The sequence below is a fragment of the Zootoca vivipara genome, chromosome 3 (assembly GCF_965207765.1).
Source record: "Zootoca vivipara chromosome 3, rZooViv2.hap1.1, whole genome shotgun sequence".
NCBI classification, from domain to species: domain Eukaryota; kingdom Metazoa; phylum Chordata; class Lepidosauria; order Squamata; family Lacertidae; genus Zootoca; species Zootoca vivipara.
Genome location: NC_142586.1, coordinates 118,804,498 through 118,824,165, shown reverse-complemented (window position 1 = coordinate 118,824,165; position 19,668 = coordinate 118,804,498). Strand labels below are relative to the sequence as shown.

Sequence of the window (19,668 nt, the reverse complement as noted above, 5' to 3'; positions counted from 1 at the left end):
AGGCTCCGCCCTCCGGCCGGCTCGGATCAGGTCCGCCCCGCTCTAAATCAAGCTGCTGCACCTGTGCCTCAGGTGCAGCAAGCCACCTGGCTGCCTGCAAAGCCCCCGGGGCCCCTCCAACTCGCCCCAGCGTCCCCGCCTCCCTCCTGCTGCTCCTGCCAAACAACTCCAGGGGAAACTCCCTTGTTGAGAGGGGGCAGGGGAACAGCCTCCCCCCCCCCCCTCTGAGGGCAGGATTCTCCTGCAGAAACACGGCTGGGCAGCAGGCAGCAAGTGATGGAAACAGCCTGCGGGAGCCGAGGGTGCTGGAACGCCTCTGGGGCAGCTAGGCCAACACTGAAGACCTTAAGGATGGCCAGGATACTGGAGGGATGCTCCCCCCTTTCCCAGAGGCCCTGCCACAGGGACCCCCACCAGCCAAAGCTGAGCTTGGCAACGTCTTGTTCCCAGTGCTCTGGCTTGGAGATTTCCCCTTCATAGCCTCTCTGGCTTGTTGGGGGGGGGGTAGGTTGCCCCTCCTGACCGTACCTGCCTCCCCGTGGGACTTGGCATGTCAATAATATAAGTGCAGCCCTGCCGGATCAGGCCTGGGGCCCATCTAGTCCAGGATCCTATTTTCACAGGTGCTTCAATTGGAAATTTTCAAGCGGGACTTTAACACAAGAGCCGTTTCCAGCAACTGGGATTCAGACGCATCGCTGCCTCTGACTGGGGAGGCAGAGCGGAGCCATCCTGGTTCGTAGCCATCAATATCCCTCTCTTCCCCCTCCCTGAACTTGCCTGATCCTCTTTCAAAGCCACCCTTCCACGCTGTTGCCCATCTCTGCCTCCTGCTGAAGCTCCCAAATTATTTGAATTCCTTAACTTCTTCAGCTCATAGATATGCCTTTATAAAGGCAAGATTCAACACCTTCCCATCGAACGTGCTGAGAAATAGATTTTCCAATGGACAGATATCGCTCTTATGTGATTGTAATTGTGGGGCACCAGAATCGTTGCATCACATAATCCTTGATTGTGCTCTTCACTCATCGGCCAGGAGCAAGTTTCTTGCTCTATATCTAAAGGGAATCGCCGATGATTCGAATGAAGCCAAACTGAGATATCTACTAAATGATGAAGACCCCTTAAGATCACTCACGGTTGCCAGATTCCTGATCAGCGTCCTATCCCTAAAGAAGAAAAATGGACTCCTGTGCGGCTCGGATAACCCTTTTAAACCATGATTTATGTTTTAGGATGTAATTAGGTGATATCAACATTGATGTCTTTTATTAATTTATGAGCAGAGGGCGATGTTTATGTTGCAAATTTACTGTATTGTATGTTGTTGGTTTTTTGTTTTTGTTTTGTTTGTTTTTTGTAGTTTTTGGCTGTTTTAAATTTGGAGGTTTAAGTACATATATGTTGGTATGGGAAATTGTTGTGTGATGGGCCAATGGCCGTAAGAAAGATCAATCAATCAATCTGCCTCCTGCTGCAGGGAGTTCCCTAGTTTGGCTGGGTTTTGACTGTGTTGCTGGAAACCACAGAGGCGAAGGAAGGGGCCCTTGTGTTGAAGTCCTGCTTGCTTCCATCCTGGCTAGGAGTCGAGCAGAGCTTTATTTACTGAAAACTTATTTCTGGAACTTTTTGTTTCTAATAGTTCATCCTTGCAAGTCACGGTGACCAGGTTTTCGCCAAGAAAGCAGGGCAAAGAAACAAAAAAAATTCAGGTGCCTCTGTTCCTTGCACCACTTGAACTTTTAAATCGGAAGTTGATTTATTTCCTGTCTTCCCCATGTGACATTGTGCGGCAGAAGGGGGAAGCGTCTTTGAAGACCACGCCGAAATTTCCACTGGTTCAACGCGCTGCAGGTCAATGAGAGGCGGACAGGTTCCTTTTGGAAGATGGGCTTTCAGTTTTGACGCAACCCCCGCCTATTCCAAGCTCTGGTGCTGAGCTCCATGCCAGCCTTCCTCAAAATGATGCCCCCCCCCACGTTTTGGATTCCAGTGCCAGCTGAGGAAGGCATTAAAACATCAGAAGAGCCTGCTGGATGAGGCCACGGCCCATCTAGTCCTGCCTCCTGTTCTCACACAGGCCAAATACCTGTAAGAACCACAGAATCTAGATAGCCTGCCTCTGAGCTTGGAGGCTCCATAACATGAGGAAAGCCTGCTGGATGAGGCCAGTGGCCCATCTAGTCCAACATCCTGTTCTCACAGTGGCCAGCCAAATGCCCCTTATTTTATTTTCATTAAATTTGCATACTTCATACTACTTTGCATACTACGGATCTTCATCCGTAGATCTCAAGGCAATTCACGGCTTTAAAATCATGGGAAACCTTTAGGCCAGACCTGGGCAAAAGAGAATCACTCCCCTCTCCTGTGGTTTCCAGAAGGATTGCCATCCTGTCTGGGGGCCATCAATATCCCTCTCTTCTTCCATGAATTGGTCTCATCCTCTTTTCAAGCCCCCAAGGTCCTGCGGGAGGGAGTTCCACAGTTCAACGATGCGCTGCGGGGAAAAGCACTCTCTTTCCTCTGTCCTGAATCTTCCAACTGGATGCGCACAAGTTCTGCTGTGCTCAGAGAGGGAGAATGTCGGGGGGGGGGTGCACACTGGCGCACGCATGCAGTGGAAACACAAAACCCCGTTTCAGGTATCACCTGGGAAAGGCGCCCGAGAGACTGTGGCGGAGAACAGGGGAGGGAGGACCAGGCCAAAACCTGCAGGGAGCCCTCTGCACGAGCCCTGGAGCCTCCCTCGCAGCTTGATGCCCGGCCTTAGCGGGCTCCTGCGCCAGGGTGACAGAGAACAGCGCAAGCGGCAGACCTGCAGGATGGGTGCCAGTCCCTGGATGGTCCTCAGCAGCAGCAGCAGCACCTGAAGGCTGCCCCTTTAGGGCTTTCCAGGTGTGGGGGCTGCAAGAGAGCCTGAAGCCGTGAACCGAGCCGTAGGGAAAACCCCACGGACACGGACTCAGAGAGCCTCCCTCACCCGGGGAGCAGAGCCACCCTGAGTCAGTCCCGGCACAAGCCAGGCTCTGCCAGCTGGCTCCCAGCCCTCCGGTGCAAAAACAGGTCTCTTTCTCTCGCTCCGGTTTCCTTGATCCTGGAACGCCTCACCTGTATCCCCCCCCCCCAAACACACATACATGACAGCTTTCCCTCTCTCGGTTCTCCTCTCCAAATGCTTTCCTATTCCAAACTGGCACCTACACATGCCACATAAGACCCCCCTTCTGCACTTGTAAGAACACAGATCTTCCTGTGTGGCAGCATCTCCACTTTGGAACTCCCCGCCTCTTGATATCAGGCAGGAGGCCTTGGCCACCCTCTGCTTGGCACCTGCTGAAAGCATCCGTGTTGAGACAAGCCTGTCCAGACATTCAGGAAGAGGATGAGCATTTTCATCTGTTTCAAGTCCATTGTTATTTTAATTTCGCTCGGGGAAAGGTTTCTTGATAATGTTAATGCTTTCTGTGAACCACTTTGAGGTTTTTGGGTCTTTCCCCCCCCTTTTTTAACCAATCAGTAGTATATAAATTGTATGAAATAAAACATAGTATTTTTAGTTGCCAGTTTCAAAGATTGTACAGTAACTGCTTTTTTGATACAGGTAGGTAGCCGTGTTGGTCTGAGTCGAAGCAAAATTAAAAAAAAATCTTCAGTAGCACCTTAAAGACCAACTAAGTTTTTATTTTGGTATGAGCTTTCGTATTTTGGTATGAGCTTTTACCAAGATAAAAACTTAGTTGGTCTTTAAGGTGCTACTGAAGGGATTTTTTAAAAAAAATGTTTAATCTTTATTAAGTTTAAAATCAATATAAAACAAAACAATTCTCTAAAATAAAAGCAAAATCAATACATACATAGATAATCATACAAATTCAAACAAAGCTTACTCCATCTTCTCAAATATATCGTCAACTTGTCTTATATATCTTCCATTCTGTCTTCACATCTTCTTTTGTAATTCGACTTCCCCTTCTCTTCTATCCTGACTATAAAATTGTTTATCCTCCTACTGCTTACATTAGCTTTCCTCCTTGGAATACTACAAAATATTGGTTCTTTTAAGTATACTCCAAATTTTCCCCAATTATCAATAAATTTTTTATTGGAACCGCCCCTAATTGAATTCGTCAATCTCGCTAAATCAATATAACCGATTAATTTCTCTTGCCAATCTCTAATAGTGGGTACTTCCTTACTTTTCCATAATTTTGCAATTAAAATTCTCGCCGCCGCTACCGAGTATAAAAATATCTTTTCATCTTTTTTTGCCACTTCCTCTTCAACCATTCCTAATAGGAAAGATTCTGGAGTCTTCTTTATGTTGTATTTAAATATTTTCTTTAACTCTTCTAACACTCCATTCCAGAAAGGTTTAATTTTTGGGCACTGCCACCAGATATGTAGGAACGTACCTACTTCTCTGAAGGGATTTTTTTATTTTGCTTTTTTGATGTGTTGTTAATTATAGCATATGGTTTCTGCTGTACTTAACAATGTTTGCAAGGCGCTTTGGGATTCGTGTGAATGGAAGTGTCAGATAAATACAATGCGTCCATCAGTCTTCCCCCTCCCTGGGCCTTTCTGAGAACTCAAGCCAAGGCTGCTTCTAACATCCACAGGCTACCAGCCCCCTGACCCAGGCATTTGCCCACCTCTCATGAGAGATCCTCTCTCTTGCCCTGCAACCTGCCCCAGGGGCTCCCTCGGAGGACTCTGGCGCTGCAGAGGGTTGGACTAGATGAGACCTGGGGGTCTCTTCCAACTCTGAGGTCACCCACACACTTTTGGCTCGGCATTACAGTGGTACCTCGGTTTTCGAACAGCTTAGTTCATGAACAACTTGGAACCCAAACGCTGCAAAACCGGAAGTAGGTGTTCCGGTTTTCGAACTTTTTGTCGGAAGCCAAGCGTGCTCCGTTTTGAGTCCTCCTGTGTTTCCTGTTGCGCTGCTAATTTGCGCGGGGGGGGGGGGAATTGTAATTCAGGTCTTCAGTTTCCGATTGCAGGTGATATTTGGAGCTTGTATTTGGTGCTTTTGTTTTTGCTATTTCTTTTGCGTTTTTTGTTTTGAGGCTTTTTCAGTTAATTTGTTTTTGTGACTGTGTGGGTCCCAGTTCAGCTACTGATTAATTGATTGATTGATTGTGTGACTGCGGAAATGGATAAAAGCCCCCCATCCAAACAATGACTATCATCAGTGCAGGTAAGAAAAAAAATTAGTTTTAATTTTTATCATCTACAATGCTGATTTATTTATTTGATAGTACAGTACATTGTTTATTTCTTTCATTTTAGGGATCAATGGTCTTATTAGATGGTAAAATTCATGTTAAATGGCTGTTTTAGGGGTTGCTTTTAGAAGCCTGGAATGGATTGATCTGTTTTGCATTCCTTTCTATGGGAAAGTGTGCCTTGGTTTTGGAACGCTTTGGTTTTTGGATCGGATTATGTTTGAGAAGCAAGACAAAGCCCTCTCTCTTCCTCCGCCTCCGCCACCCTCCAAGCCCAGGCTACTCCTTTACCCCACAGACAGCAATGCTGCCTGTCTCATTATCATAGAATCAAAGGAGCGAAAAGGCACACCCAAGGGTCATCTAGTCCAACCCCCCCAATGCAAGAATATTTCTGCTCGAACCTGTGACCATGAGATCCATAGACTGAGCTCTCCCGCAGGCTGCTACAGGCCCTGATGCCACCCTTCCCAAGCATAGCACGTACCCCCCCCCCCTGATGCAGGGGATGGGGAACGCCAACCCCCCCGCACCCCCAGCCCCCACTTACCTTGTGAGCGTCGGCTGAATCCCGGTCAGCAGAGGGGCTTCTGGTGTCCACACCCCCATTGGACGGCATGGCGAGCGAAGCAGCAGGGGGAGGCAGGGGGGGCGGCAGGAGGAGGGTCCCCTTCAGGGGCTCAAGGGACAAAAGGCTTTGACGGGAACGGAAGAGCTGGCACGCAGAGGGGGCCCCTTTGCTGACGGATCCGTCCTAGTTTCCCTGCCACCTGCAAGGGCGAGACGAGAGGAGGCGGTGAGAGGGTGAGGCCCAGACCCACGGCAACAGGTGCTCACACACTGGGGCAAGGAGAGCCCCTCGCAGGCCCCCCGTGGGGGCAATCATTAACAGGCCACAGCCTTGACTCTGGCTAAGCTGGGGGGCCCAGTGCCCATCCCGCTTCCAATGTCCCCACCCAGCCCAGAGACCCCCACCCTCAGCACCCGTTGGTAGGGCAAGAGCGATGGGGTGGGGTGGGGTGGGGAAAACAGGCCTTGCCGCTGCAGAAAGTGCAATGGCGGCGGGGGGGGGGGGAGAGACTTCTAGGGCGGGGGGGGGGCATTCCATCTGCTGCTTCAAGGAGATTAGTCCTGAGTCTGGGACCCAAATCAACAGATTCAAACTACAAGGAAAAGGAGATTCAAACATCAGGAAGAACTTTCTGACAGTAAGAGCTGTTTGGCAATGGAACGGTCTCCCTCGGGAGATGGCGGGCTCTCCTTCCTTGGAGTTTGGAGGGCCATCTGTCAGAGATGCTTCAGCCGAGATTCCTGCATTGCAGGGGGTTGGACTAGATGACCCTTGGGGGTCCCTTCCAACTATGAGTCTATTAATCAGGAAGGAGCCAAATGCAACAGAGACCTCCAACGCAACCAGGGGAAGGACTCCGGAAATGGGTCCTCCCCCCCTCATCCCCGCCCCACACACAACGGTTGTGGTCTGCCCTCTGCCTGGGAATGCCAAAGGGCCGCAGGATGCAGCCCCTCTAGTGCCCAGCCCCCTGCCATAAAGGAACTTAACGCACAGCAAGGGACCCCAGACACAAGGGAAAGACGGAGAGGGAATCAGCCCTTCCCAGGCAGAAGGAACAAGATCTGACCCACACCTGACCCACAGCGGCACTCAATGCCCCCTGCAAGTGGGCAGGGATTGCCGATAAAGAATCTGAGCAGCCTCCCTTGGCCTGCCTCTTTCCCACTCCCAATTCACAGGCCAGCCCCGGCCAGCCCCCCAAGAAGGCTCAGGGCACCCAGCCCGCCCTGCTGCTCAGCTCTCAGTGTGGGGCTGATCTGGCTATGGGGAGCAGTGGCTCCGGAGAAGTTCCACTGCAGCATCTTTTGGGGGGGGGTTATAATATTTTATTTTATTTTATTTCAACCTTAACAGTTACATTTTGCTACTTAGTTCAACCTTAACAGTTACACTTTGCTACATTTTGCTAAAGAAGCTTTCTTTAGCGCCTCAGCCCTTGCTTTTCCCCCGCAGGACCAATTGCAGTCATCAGCAGTCGTTAACAGCCATCTACAGGTTTACCACTCCCATCAGCCCATCACCCATTCCCACCCACCCCCACCACCCTCTGTATATATATATATAGGGTCTGACACTTCTGTTTCTAGTGTATCTGAAGAAGTGTGCATGCACACGAAAGCTCATACCAAAATAAAAACTTAGTTGGTCTTTAAGGTGCTACTGAAGGAATTTTTTTTATTTTGCTACTCGTCAGTTATCACAAATTCCACAGTGCTAATGACTTTCTGCTCACCCACCCACAATGTTTGTAATCAACATTTCAGACAACTGCATTTTGTAATTCCACCAAATCCATTTTCATACTCTTTAACAGGTTTATTAATATTATTAATTAATATTAATATGTTCTGTTGTCCCCCCCCCCCGCTGTGGAAAGTAACTTCATAAACAGACTAGAATCGTTTCCAGCGCTCCTTGAAGGATTCTAAATGTGTGTCTCTTATCAGGGCAGTCGGTTTTGCCATCTCTGCTTATTCCACACTACAGGACCTTCCGAAACATCGCCCTGCCCCCTTGGTCCCATAAACTCCTCCCCCTGCGCCCCCATACCCCATAAGAAGCATTATTCAGAACCGCAGACCCACCGAGGAAGACAAAAACCCATTGCAAACAGCAGCCATTTATTGCACGTCTATTCAAAATCTATGAATACACTCCCCCCAAAATGACGATCTTTTCAAAGCCCAATACACACTTATCCCTCCAGTGACCCCCTGCCATCCCCTCACCTCTTAGAACCCCCCCCCCCTAATCCCAGCATCCACTTTGGAAACCACTGGTCTAAAGGAAGCGCCCAAGAAAAAGGAAGAGGAGGCCCCCAAGGGACCCCCTCCTTTCCAAATCAGATGCAAAGAGGACCCCCCCACCCCGCTGCACCCCCCCCACAAGGAAACACAGCTTCTCTGGGAAAGAGCAACAGATATGGGGTTCCGTTTCCTTCAGCTCTCAAAGAGGAAGCCCCCTGCCAAAGAAGGAGCCATCAGAACTGCCCCATGGCCTGCCTGTGCCAAGCCCACCCCCCAACCCTCCTCATGGGAAAGGGTCCCAGCACAGGGCTAGGGCACCTAGACAGACTAATGGTCGTGACTCTGGATAAATCAGATTCCTGGGTGCTGAAAGCCTCCCCCCCCCACACTCAACAGCCCCCTCCCAAACAGGTTTGGGTCTGAGCATCTCACCTCCCCGCGGCCCCAGGATGTGGTCTCCTGCCTCTGCAAGGACCTTCGTCTTCGCACAGCCTCCAGGGCAAGGACCCCCTTTCTTGGCACTGCAACTCTGCCAAGCAGCTCAGCCTCAAGGAGTTGCATTGGGGGGGGGCACACACGAGGAAAAGGAGCCTTTTTGCACGACTCCCTCCCACGCAGAAGGCAGAGCTGCCAATCAGCCGGGTCTGCGAGGGAAGGAGGGGCGGGCGAGGATGGAGAGCACAAAGAGGGGCTCCCCATCTCAGGAGGGCCTTGGCCAGGTGCTTGAAAGCTCCCCCCACCTGGCCACATGGCAGCCCTACTAAGAGAGAGGGGGTCCCCCATCAAGGTGGCCCGCCCTCTGCCCTCCGCCCACCCCACACCCCTTGGCACAGCCCTTCTAAGCTCATGTGGTGAGAGGACTCAGCCTCCCCCAACTGGGCACAGGAATGCCAAAGCCAGAGGCAAACTTGGGCAAGGCTCAAATGCCAGGGAGAGCCTCTAGTCAGGCCCAGACTGTGGGGGGGGGGCGGGGGGGCTACATGGCCTTTCCACAACTGAGTTAAGCCAGGCATTGATGGCACCCTGAGTTCAACAGGTGCAGTCAGTGGTCCAGCAGTTACGGAGTCTCGGGGGACAACAAAACCAGCCCCAATTTCAGGCCCTCCAACACACAAGTCCAGAAAACAGACCTGCTTCCCAAGGCTTAAAGCAGGATCACGCTCTCAAACCTGAGAATCAGAGTGGGAAGGGACCCCGAGGGTCATCTAGCCCAGCCCCCTGCAAGGCAGGAATCTCAGCTAAAGCATCCCTGGCAGGCGGCCATCCGACCTCTCTTTAAAACTCCTCCACCACCTCCCGAGGAAGACGGTTCCGCTGCCCAACAGCTCCCAATGGCACAAGGTTCTTCCGGAGGTTGAGTAGGAATCCACCTTTCTCGTCTCTTGAAGCCACTGGTTCGAGTCCGACCCTCCAGAGCAGGACCTAGACCAATGGATTGAAGTGACAAGAAAGGAGATTCCGACTCAGGAAGAACTTTGTGACAGCAGAAGGTTCGTACACATACAGACAAGTGCCAGGCGAAATGGCCTCCTGGGAAGTCGGGGCCACCAAAAGAGGTCTCTCATTCATTCATTCATTCATTCATTCATTGCTTGTTTCTTTGTTGCATTTATATCCCACTTTTCATGGTGCGCATACTTCTCCCCATTTTGACCTTACAACAACCCTGCAAAGTAGGCTAGTCTGAAAGGCAGTGAGTGACCCAGAGATCACCCAGTGAGCTTCATGGGAAAGCGGGTCTCGCCCAAGTCCTAGTCCAGCACTCTAACCACTACCCCACCCCACCCCACCACACAGGTGTCAACACTTTAGGCACCCCAGTGACTTCAGACTTTCAAGATTACCCTCCCCCCCTGCCCTGCCAACGGATGAACTTATTTTAGTATTTCGTACACCTCCTCCTGTTTTGCTTCCAGGGCTGTTTACATTTTAATAAAACAAAAACGCAAACCAGAATTATATTTAAAAAACCATAGCAGCCGCCAAAGTCACTTATGCCTTAAATAGCCCAAGCAGAGTAAAAATGTCTTTCTTTGCCTGCTGCCAGAAAAAACAGCCTGGCTGGTGCCTGCAGGATCCCACCAGCGAAAGGCTCCTGCCGAGAGGACCCTCCAGCCCCACCTTGCAGGGCAGGGGCACCCAAAGGGCAGATTGGAGGCAGAGCCTTGGTCTAGGGGCAGGCCCATGTGGGCAAGAGAGGGAAGTTGCCACTAGGCCTGCTGTCCTCAGGGCAGATCTCCCGCTTTTCTGTTCAGACCGCAAGCTGCGATTTGCTGCATTGCAAAGACTTGGAGCGGACGGCCCCTGGGATTCCTTCCCGCTCTGCAATTCTAGGAGATCCTGCCCAAATTGCGTGCAAGACAAGAAAACGCATCCAAAGTAAAATGTGTTCTGTCTGAAGTGTATTGAGTGTATCTGAAGAAGTGTGCATGCACACGAAAGCTCATACCAAAATAAAAACTTAGTTGGTCTTTAAGGTGCTACTGAAGGAATTTTTAAATTTTGTGTTCTGTCTTGTCACCGTTTCCAACCTCCTGCAAACATGTGCAGAGCAGCAGCCCAGGGAAGCTCTTGAACCCAGAGCAAGGACCAGGGCAAGGAGAAGAGGGAAGGTGTCAGATGAAGGGAAAGTGCAGGCGAAGAAGAGCAGAGTCTTCCTCCTCCGGCAAAGAGGTTGGGGCTGCCTTCAAGGAGGCCAGAGCACACTTCGCAGGAAGGCTTCGCAGGGAGACAAACGCACACACACACATTACGTAATATTATATTATATTATGTCGTGTGCACAGGACAGAAACAGTAAACAGTGGGGTCCAAAGACCAAGAGGAGCCAGAGGAGCCCCCCCTGCCACAGCCATTCATCCAAAGAAGAACGCAAGAGGCGGCTGCTGGAGGAGACCAAAGGGAGCTCACAAATACCCTTAAGAACCGAGGAATCGAGATAGACTGCCTCTGGACCTGGAGGTTCTATAAAAACATAAGACAAGACTGCTGGGTCCAGCCAAGGGCCCCTCTGGCTCAGGGTCCTGTTCTTGCAGGGGCCGGCCAGATGCATGAATGAAGAGGGCAACCAAAATGGTCAAAGGCCTGGAAACGATGCCTTATGAGGAACGGCTTAGGGAGCTGGGTATGTTTAGCCTGGAGAAGAGAAGGTTAAGGGGTGATATGATAGCCATGTTCAAATATATAAAAGGATGTCATATAGAGGAGGGTGAAAGGTTGTTTTCTGCTGCTCCAGAGAAGCGGACACGGAGCAATGGATTCAAACTACAAGAAAGAAGATTCCACCTCAACATTAGGAAGAACTTCCTGACAGTAAGAGCTGTTCGGCAGTGGAATTTGCTGCCAAGGAGTGTGGTGGAGTCTCCTTCTTTGGAGGTCTTTAAGCAGAGGCTTGACAGGCATATGTCAAGAATGCTTTGATGGTGTTTCCTGCTCGGCAGGGGGTTGGACTGGATGACCCTTGTGGTCTCTTCCAACTCTACGATTCTATAATTCATATTCTGGAAAACCCGGAAGCAGGATCCGAGCGCAAGAGTCCTCTCCCCTGCCGAGGTTTCCAGCAACTGGCATTCAGAAGGAGTGGAGGCAAAGCAGAACCGCCCACTCCAGAGAGGTGTGCCAAACCAAGGGCTCGTGGGCTAACGAGAGCTCACAAATGGGACGGCGGCGAGCGCATGCCAGGAGGTGCCTTTAAGGACACCGGAGGACAAGAGAAGCCACAGCAGCTCAGCTCAGCCCCCTTCAGGCTGCGATTTCGGGGAGGCCAGACGCACAGGGGGCCCCTGAAATCAGCCACGCCCAACCAAGCGCCCTTCAGATAAAAAGAAGCGCTCCTTCACGCAGTTAGACTTTGGAACTCCTTCCCACAGGAGGCAACAACAGCTGCCAACCCAGGACTAGGCCAATTCACAGAGGAGATGGGCATGGGTGGCACTGCTCTGCCTCCATGGTCAGAGACAACAACGCTTCTGGGTACCAACTGCAAGGGGGGAGGTTGCAGCTGGGGCTGAAGAATCCTTCCACCGCCCCTCACAGGCATCATCAGGACAGAGCCCTGGGCTGCTGCTGCCAACACGCCACCCCCAAGGAGCTCACTCTAGCCACTAGCCCTCCCTGCCTGCGGATGGCGCTTCCCCACAATGGCTGACTTTGGGCTTAAAAAATTCAGCGGAACCCAGGGTTAGAAATTAGCCAGGCATGTTTTGGTACCAGCACAGACAGGTCCAATGATGACTATCTGGAGATCTCTGGGCTCTGCCTGAGCCCCTTCCATTTCCACGGTGTGTTTTCCTCCTCCTTGCATCCTGGGACAAGGGAATTGCTGTAAGAGCAGCCCAGCGATGTCGCTGAGAGCATAGAATCGTAGCTTTGGAAGGGGTCCCTCGAGTCATCTAGTCCAGCCCCCTGGCGAACAGACATTCTGTTGTGGTTACCGTAACCTGGATTTAAGGTGCCACTTGGCACCTAGTTTACACACCTGAGTTTCTAACGCTGCACCCTGTGCAAATCCTCTCCTGCTCCCCCCCCCCAGCCTCCCCTTGGTCATCCTTGTTGCAGTGCCCTCTTGGCTTGGCGCCCAGTGCGGTGGGCAAACCAGTCGTGTTCCCCTAAATCCGCCTCTGCCTCCCCACCGAGCCAAGAGGAGTGACTTGCCCAAGGCCAGTGAGGGAGAGGGAAGGAATCAGCGCTACCCACAGGGGACAGGCAGGCGGAATGGCCCTGCCATCACTCCCGACAGACAGCCGTCAATCCATAGCCCGGAGCAATAAGAACCTGGGCTGCCTCCAGGACGGTGGAGAAACACCCGTCCCTTCGGGGAGAGGAGCCTCCCTGGCCATCCTGCTCTCCTCTCCTGTGCAGCAGGGGGCAAATGCAGCAAGAGTGACAGTGTGGCCTAGCAGTTAGAGTGTCGGACAAGGCTCAGCCACGAAACGCACTGGGTGTCCTGGGGGCCAGGCAGCGCCTCTCAGCCTAACCTACCTCACAGGGTTGTTGGGAGGAAGGGAAAGGGTGGGGGGAAAGAACCCCCTGGGTCACCTTGAGCTCCCTAGAGGAAGAAAGGTGGGGTACAGAGACAAATAAATAAGCGCCCCCCCCAAAGCACAATCCTGCCTGCCAGGAATATCCAGACACAGAGGGCCAGCAGAGCCCACGTCTCCCAAGCGCTTGGTAAGACCTGCGCCCAGGAAGCCCCACGGGAGAACCCCAGGCAGACGCCCCAGAAAGCCCCCCAGATCTCCACAGGGGGCAAGGCTCCCATTGTGCCCCAGTCCAGGGTTCTGACTTTCAGCACATAGCAGGCTATGCATGGACTGGGGAGGGGCAGTAGCTGGGACTTCGGGACTCCAGGGGGGGGGGGCTGCACACACCCAGCTGCCACTGCAGAAGCCGCTCTGCCCCACGGCTGGGGAGCGACACCCACCCACGGCCCCACCAGGGAAGCTGAAGCGGATCAAGGGGCCCAGCCCAGGCGCCTCCTTCATCCAACTCGGATTGGAAGCGGGGATTTCTAATCCGGTTCCAACCAGCTCTGTCCTCTCGCAAGCGGTCTCCGAGGCAGGCGGCAAGGAGCTTGGAAGAGGCCAGGGTTCAAATCCCAACTCAGGCTTGAAGCTCGCAGGGTCACACCACTGCTCTGCCTATCCTACCTTATAGGGTTGTTGTGGGGATTAAATGCAGGGCACTGGGGGCTCCTTGGAGGAAAAGGTGGGGCAGATGCAACGAATAGCAGCAATAATGAGAAGGCCTCCTCTGCATTTAGGGACTCTGGGGCAGCCGTGTTGCAAATTCAAGGAAGTAACAGGCTGAAAAAGCAAGAGCAAGGGAAACGCCGGCATCCCTGCCCTGCCTGAGACGGGGCTCCAATATGGTGTGGTCCAGTGGTTAGAGCAACGCACAAAGACCTGAGAGGCCAGGGTTTGAATCCCCGCTTAGCCATGATGCTCTCACCGGGTGACCTTGAAGGCCGGCCACTGCCTCTCACGGCCCAGCCGACTTCCCAGCGTTCATAGAATGGTTCGATTGGGGAGGGACCCCGAGGGTCATCTAGTCCAACCCGGCGCAATGCAGAAATTTAAATGAAGAGGGGAAGGAGAACCACGTCCGTGGGAGAAAAAGGAGGGCTGTAAATGCAAGTAAATAAATTAGGGCCATGATGGGTTTTAGATGATGCTCTGCGTCAGGCCTTAGCAGCCGCCGAGGAATATAGCAAACTGCCGGATGGATGTTCAAAACTCAGCACTCTGGGCCACCTGCACTGACTGGCAGCAGTGATTCTCTGGGGTTTCCAGTGGGGAATCTCAGACCCCCCCCAAGTGTCCCTATTTTCCAGGGACATCCCTAATTTAGAAAGGCCGTACCGGTTTCTGAAGGATCCTGGAATGCCCTGCTTTTAGGACGTCCCTATTTTCACTGGAGAAGTGTTGGAGGGTATGGACTTATCCGACCCCCGAGCCATCTGAAGGCAATCCTGTATACAGTGGGGGTTTTTAATGCTTAATGTTTTATTATGTTTTTTTATATATGTTGGAAGCTGCCCAGAGTGGCTGGGGCAACCCAGGAAGATGTGTGGGGTATAAATAGTAAAATCATCATTACTGAATGGGACATCCCTATTTTCATCGGAGAAGTGTTGGAGGGTATGGAATCTATGCCAGCCCCCTAAGTGGAAAAACCACTTCTCAGGCCACATTTGCTGCAGCAAGAGACTCTGCTTACAATCTACTAGACGGCGGCAGGGCAGGGCAGCTGCCTTGCAAGCAGGTTCGATCCTGAGCATTTCCAGGCAGGTGTAGGAGAGACTCCAGGCTGAAACCTGGAGAGAGCTTCTGCCGGTCAGTGCAGACAATACTGAGCTAGATCCGGCTTTCTGGTGCAGAGGGGAAGGAGCCCAGGACAGTGAGCAGACAGACCACCAGCTCCTGGTCAGCCTGAGAAGATTGGGCCACCTCTGCCGTTGAGATCCTGGATAGGGTGCAGCATTTTAAGACGGTGAGCCACCCATGGGTGCCTTGGCAGGAAGGCGGCATGCAAGTCCAATATAAACACACACAGAGAAACAAATGCATTTTACGCCATTAAGAAAAACCCCACAGGTTCCCAACATGCTCCAGGCCACATTCAGCCAACTAGTCCTGCCACCAGAAGGGACACGCAAGGACTTCCACTAGCCCCATGGGGATTCCACCCCCCCCAAAAAAAAACTGATTGGGGGGAACCCCCAGAACAGCATGCAGGGGGAAGGAAGGGGGGGATCTTTCTGAAAAACAGGCCCTGATGGAACAAGTGAACACAGCGCCTCCTCATTGAATTCCTCCCTTAATATAGATGGTTATATAGATGAGAAGAGAAGAATCCTTGGAAAAGACCCTGATGTTGGGAAAGATGGAGGGCACAAGGAGAAGGGGACGACAGAGGACGAGATGGTTGGACAGTGTTCTCGAAGCTACGAACATGAGTTTGACCAAACTGCGGGAGGCAGTGCAAGACAGGAGTGCCTGGCGTGCTATGGTCCATGGGGTCAAGAAGAGTCGGACACGACTAAACGACTAAACAACAACAACAACAACAATATAGATGGTTTGAATTAGTCGCTACACTCCTAAAGAAAGACTGGCCAGAAAAATGCCACCTTCTTGCTAGAGTCTGTGGCCTCGACAGGTGAGAAGCACACACTGATCTCGACAAGCAAGCAGGACCCCCATAAAAGACGTTTGCCCCCCCCTAAATCTGTTGTGGTAATGGGACCGGGGGGGGGCAAGTTGTGCACCCTCTTTTCACATCCAATAGCAACCTTTGGCACCCCCAGGTCCAGGTGGAGAGCAAAGAGCATCGGAAGCAGGTCAGGATGCCTCCAGCGCCCTCAGGCGACCTCCCTGCCTGCCCTCAGCAGCCCCAGACCTCTCCCCCCCCATGCTATCTCAGCCGGGGATTCCCAAGACTGCCCAAGACAGGCCTTCTGCTGCTCTGGATTACAAGGCAGAGAATTACAAGGCAGCCGCCTCCTTCGCAGGTGGAGGGGTCAGGAGGCCCCTGCCGGAGGTCGCAACCTGTCTGCCCTCCCGGCCACAGAGGCTCCCAAAGGCACTTCCCCCCCCCAGCATCCTTGGACAGCGGCTGACAAGAGCTGGAGGCCCCAGGCGTGCGGCGCAGGCAGGGCAGCCCTGGAGAACTCTGCACGCTCCCAGGAAACGCCTGCCCTCCCCTGGAGCAAAAGAGGAGATTGGCTATCAAAATAATAATTGACTGTAAACGCTAGGAGGGTGGAATTGGGGGGGGGGGAGAGAGAGAGGTGGTTCCCACCCTCCAAAGGAAGTTTGCGAGGCAGGAGTGGAAAAAAAAAGATGGGATCCTGCCAACTTTCTAAAGGCAAACATTCCTTTGTGCGCCTCTTGTCCCCCCCCCCTCCCCATTTCTCATGACAATCAAAGTTTGGCTCCCTCCAAGGAGAAATTTATAAGAGATTATCCAAACCTAGAGACAGCCTTAGCCGGAATCTAATCCTGCTACTATCCCAAGGGCGGGGGGTGGGGGTGGGAGGCCTGGAAAGCTGCCCCCTCCCCTGCAAGTTACCCCAGGCAAGCCGCCTTGTGTCCATTAGCCCCTCAAATGTTTTTAGACATCTAATTGGAAGGAGAAAGAGCCCCTGCCAGTATGTTTCCAGCTGACTCAGCAGGGGAGGGGTTAGGGAGAGCGGTGCCCCCCCCAATCTCCAGCTCACAAAAGGTCGCCCCTCTCCCCTTATTGTCAAGACCTTTTCAAAGCCGCTGGGCTGAAGAATTGGCTTTGGGGTTGAGAAGGAGAGAGGGAGAGAGAGAGAGAGAGAGAGCTCCCCTCCCTCCAGCGACAGAGGAGGGGGGACGTGCCAAGGAAGGTGGGCAGGCAGGTAGGCTGGCACGGGGGGGGGCGTCCAGGGTGCGCCAATGCCCTGCCCACCTGGCCTCATTCAATGCCCACCTTCCTCGGCTCCCGCCAACTCCTAGCTGCCCATTCCCCAAGCCCCACGGAAAAGCCCAGCCTGGCACAGGGAGGGGCACCCAGATCTCTCCCCACCCTCTCACCCAAAAAGGAATACTGGCCCATCACAGGGTGCTGCTTGGGGGGTCACCAAAAAGTTTGGCAAGCCTTTAAATAAAGGCGCCAAAAGGTGGATAAGGAGACTGTTCTCCTTGTGAGGCGGCGGGGGGGGGGGCATCCCTGATCCTGATCCTGGCAGCAGGAACCTCCCCCAGGGGGATTCTGGAGGTTGGCAGGGTGCAGAGATGTGTCACAGGGTGGGGTGGGGTGAAGGTGGGGGCATCTGGGTGACCCTGGCAGGGGCTGCCCTTGACCTGCCTCTCGCCACACGGCACCCAGCTGGGGGTCTCTCTTGCACTTCCTCCCCCCCCCCCCCGCCAAGCCTGCAGGGAGTATTGGAACCCCCCCCCGCAACTGCAGGGCTCTGCCCATCCCCCCCCCCCCGCCAACCATACTTCAGTGGGTGAGGCTGGTGCGGGGCAACAGCAGCACGCAAAGCCCCCCCCCCTCCAAAAGAGCAGGAGGGAGGGAGGGAGGGAGGGAGGGAGGGAGGGAGGGAGGCGGAGCTGGGAGGCTGGCACCGTGCCAGGCGGGCGAAGCCATCCCCGCACGCAACGGAGGGGGACACACAGAAAGGGGGGACCCGCGGGGGGGGCTATTGCACGGAGCGTGGGGTGGGGGAGAATCCAGACCGGGGGGGGGGGTTTCCCTGTAGCGGATATGCCTTGCTAGGGAGGGGTAGGGAGCTTAGCAGCAGCAGCCCCCCCCCCGGTTCGCCCTTCACCAGCCGCAGTGCAAAGCCTTCAAGGACACAGCTGCGCCCGCGCGCCCCCCCCCCCAACTCCGGGCAGAGAAGGGTGACAGGCAGCGCTTCCCCCCCCCCCCAGCGACAGACACGGGCGGGGGGGGGGACGACGGCAGCGATGTGCCTGGGAAAGAGGCGCCCGCTTGCCATGCATCATTTCCGCCCCCCCCCCCGCCAAAACGAGGTGGGAGAAGAGGAAGGGGGAAATGCACCAGCCTCCCTTCTCCCCCCCCCTCCCCGCCGGGCCAAGCTACAGGTGTGCGGGGGGGAGGGCGAGAGTTAGGTGCCCCCCCGCCGCCGCCCCTCCTAGGCAGAAACCCCCCGGGGCGCCCCCAGATCCCCCTCGTCGCCTCTCCTGCCCCCCCTGCCCTGGAAGGAAAGAGGGGCGCGCCCCCCCCCCCGAGGGTCATGCCAGGCTGCCATGTTTGCTTGGCAGGAGAATGTCAAACCCGGGAAGCGGAGGCGATCGTGGGGAACCCCCGTGTCTCCCCATGCGTCGCTCGGGGTGGGGGCGCCCATCTTTGCAAACCTCCCCCCCCCAATAGAGCTGGGCAGAGCCGCGCGGGTCAGACACGTCTGCAGAAATGGGCAAAAATTAATAAATAATCTCAGCGACCCCCCCCTCTTCCTCCCGCTCGCCCGGGCACACCGCACGGCGCACGCGCGCACACGAACACAGGCGAGGAGGGGGGGCGCCTCGCCGCACTCTGCCTCCTTCCCCCCCCCCGCGCCAAGATACCTTCCTGTCCCTCCGCCTCCCTTCTAGATACGTGAAGTTCAAGTTCAACCCAATGGGCAGAATCGGGGGAGGGGGTGGTGGGTGGAAAAGAGGGGGGGCACACACCGCGCTGCCTTGCCATTCCCCGTGCCAGGAGGAACCCCCTTGAACTTGAAGTGGGGGTGGGGGGAGAGGTGGAGGCGCTGCCAACCCCAGCAAGTGGGGGGGGGAGCTCCAATTTCCGTGCAATGCAACCCAATGCAACAAGCGCCCGTCGGGGGGAGGGAGAGTTGCTGCTGCTGCTGCTGCAATTTTGGCACCTTGCAAAATGCAAGCCAAGAAAGGCGGCGGCGGGGGGGGGGGCGCTGCCCGTTTCTCTGCTGCAGCCTCGCATGTCAAAAGCAGCACCCCCCTCCCGGAAAGGGGCATCGAGGACTCCCCCCCCCCCGTGCGCACCCCATGCAAACTGTCAGCTGCTGCTCCCCACCTTAGGAGGGGGGATCCCCTCCCCCTTTTTTTACCTTGAACCCCGGCGCTGGTGTTGCAGCTGCTGCTTCCTTCCCGGGAGGGGGGATCCTCCGCCGCCGCCGCCTCCTTCCGCGCTGCCGCTCGCCTTGCCCTGCCCGGGGAGGAGGCCTCGCCCGCCGCCGCCGCCGCCGCCGCCGCCACTGCAGCAACGAAGCCGCTCGGCTCGGCTCGGGCGCGATCGGCGCGCAGTGGCCGCCACTCGCCCACAGGGGGAGCCAGAGAGAGAGAAAGAGAGAGAGACAGCGCCGCGCCGCCCGCGCCCGACGGGTCCTAGCGCCCCGCCTGTTCCCCCGGCCGCACAAATGCCGTCGGGTCCCGCCAGGCCCCGCTTCAGCCCGGGCGCGGGCCGGGTAGGGGGATTGGCCGCCGGGTCTCTCAGCTGCCCTAGGCAGCTCGGAAGGCGCCGCGAAAATCGCTGCCTCCGCCGGGCCGCGCGGTGTTGGGCCACTTGCGGTCTCTGCACGTGTTCAGAGGAACTCTTGTTCAGGAAGAACTTTCTGACAGCTAAGGGCTGCTCGACAGGGGAACGGTCTCCCTCGGCAGGT

General features: G+C 54.6%; 1 protein-coding gene across 6 annotated transcripts in view; it reads right to left on the bottom strand.

Annotated features, from left to right (window-relative positions):
* The window catches only part of DNMT3A (DNA methyltransferase 3 alpha), an 86,946-nt gene extending 67,681 nt beyond the window's left edge, over positions 1–19,265 (bottom strand). For 4 of the 6 annotated variants that reach the window (XM_035110751.3, XM_035110754.3, XM_035110750.3 and 1 more), the window contains exons 1-2: positions 19,117–19,253; positions 5,788–6,007 (exon numbers count right to left, since the gene is read on the bottom strand). In XM_035110751.3, coding sequence (XP_034966642.1) covers positions 5,788–5,856 — 69 coding nt within the window. In that variant the 5' untranslated portion in view covers positions 5,857–6,007; positions 19,117–19,253. Of the gene's footprint in view, positions 1–5,787; positions 6,008–19,116 lie in introns of all 6 variants that reach the window. The other 2 variants (XM_035110753.3, XM_035110749.3) reach the window with 2 other exon arrangements.
* Positions 19,266–19,668: the final 403 nt, after the last annotated feature.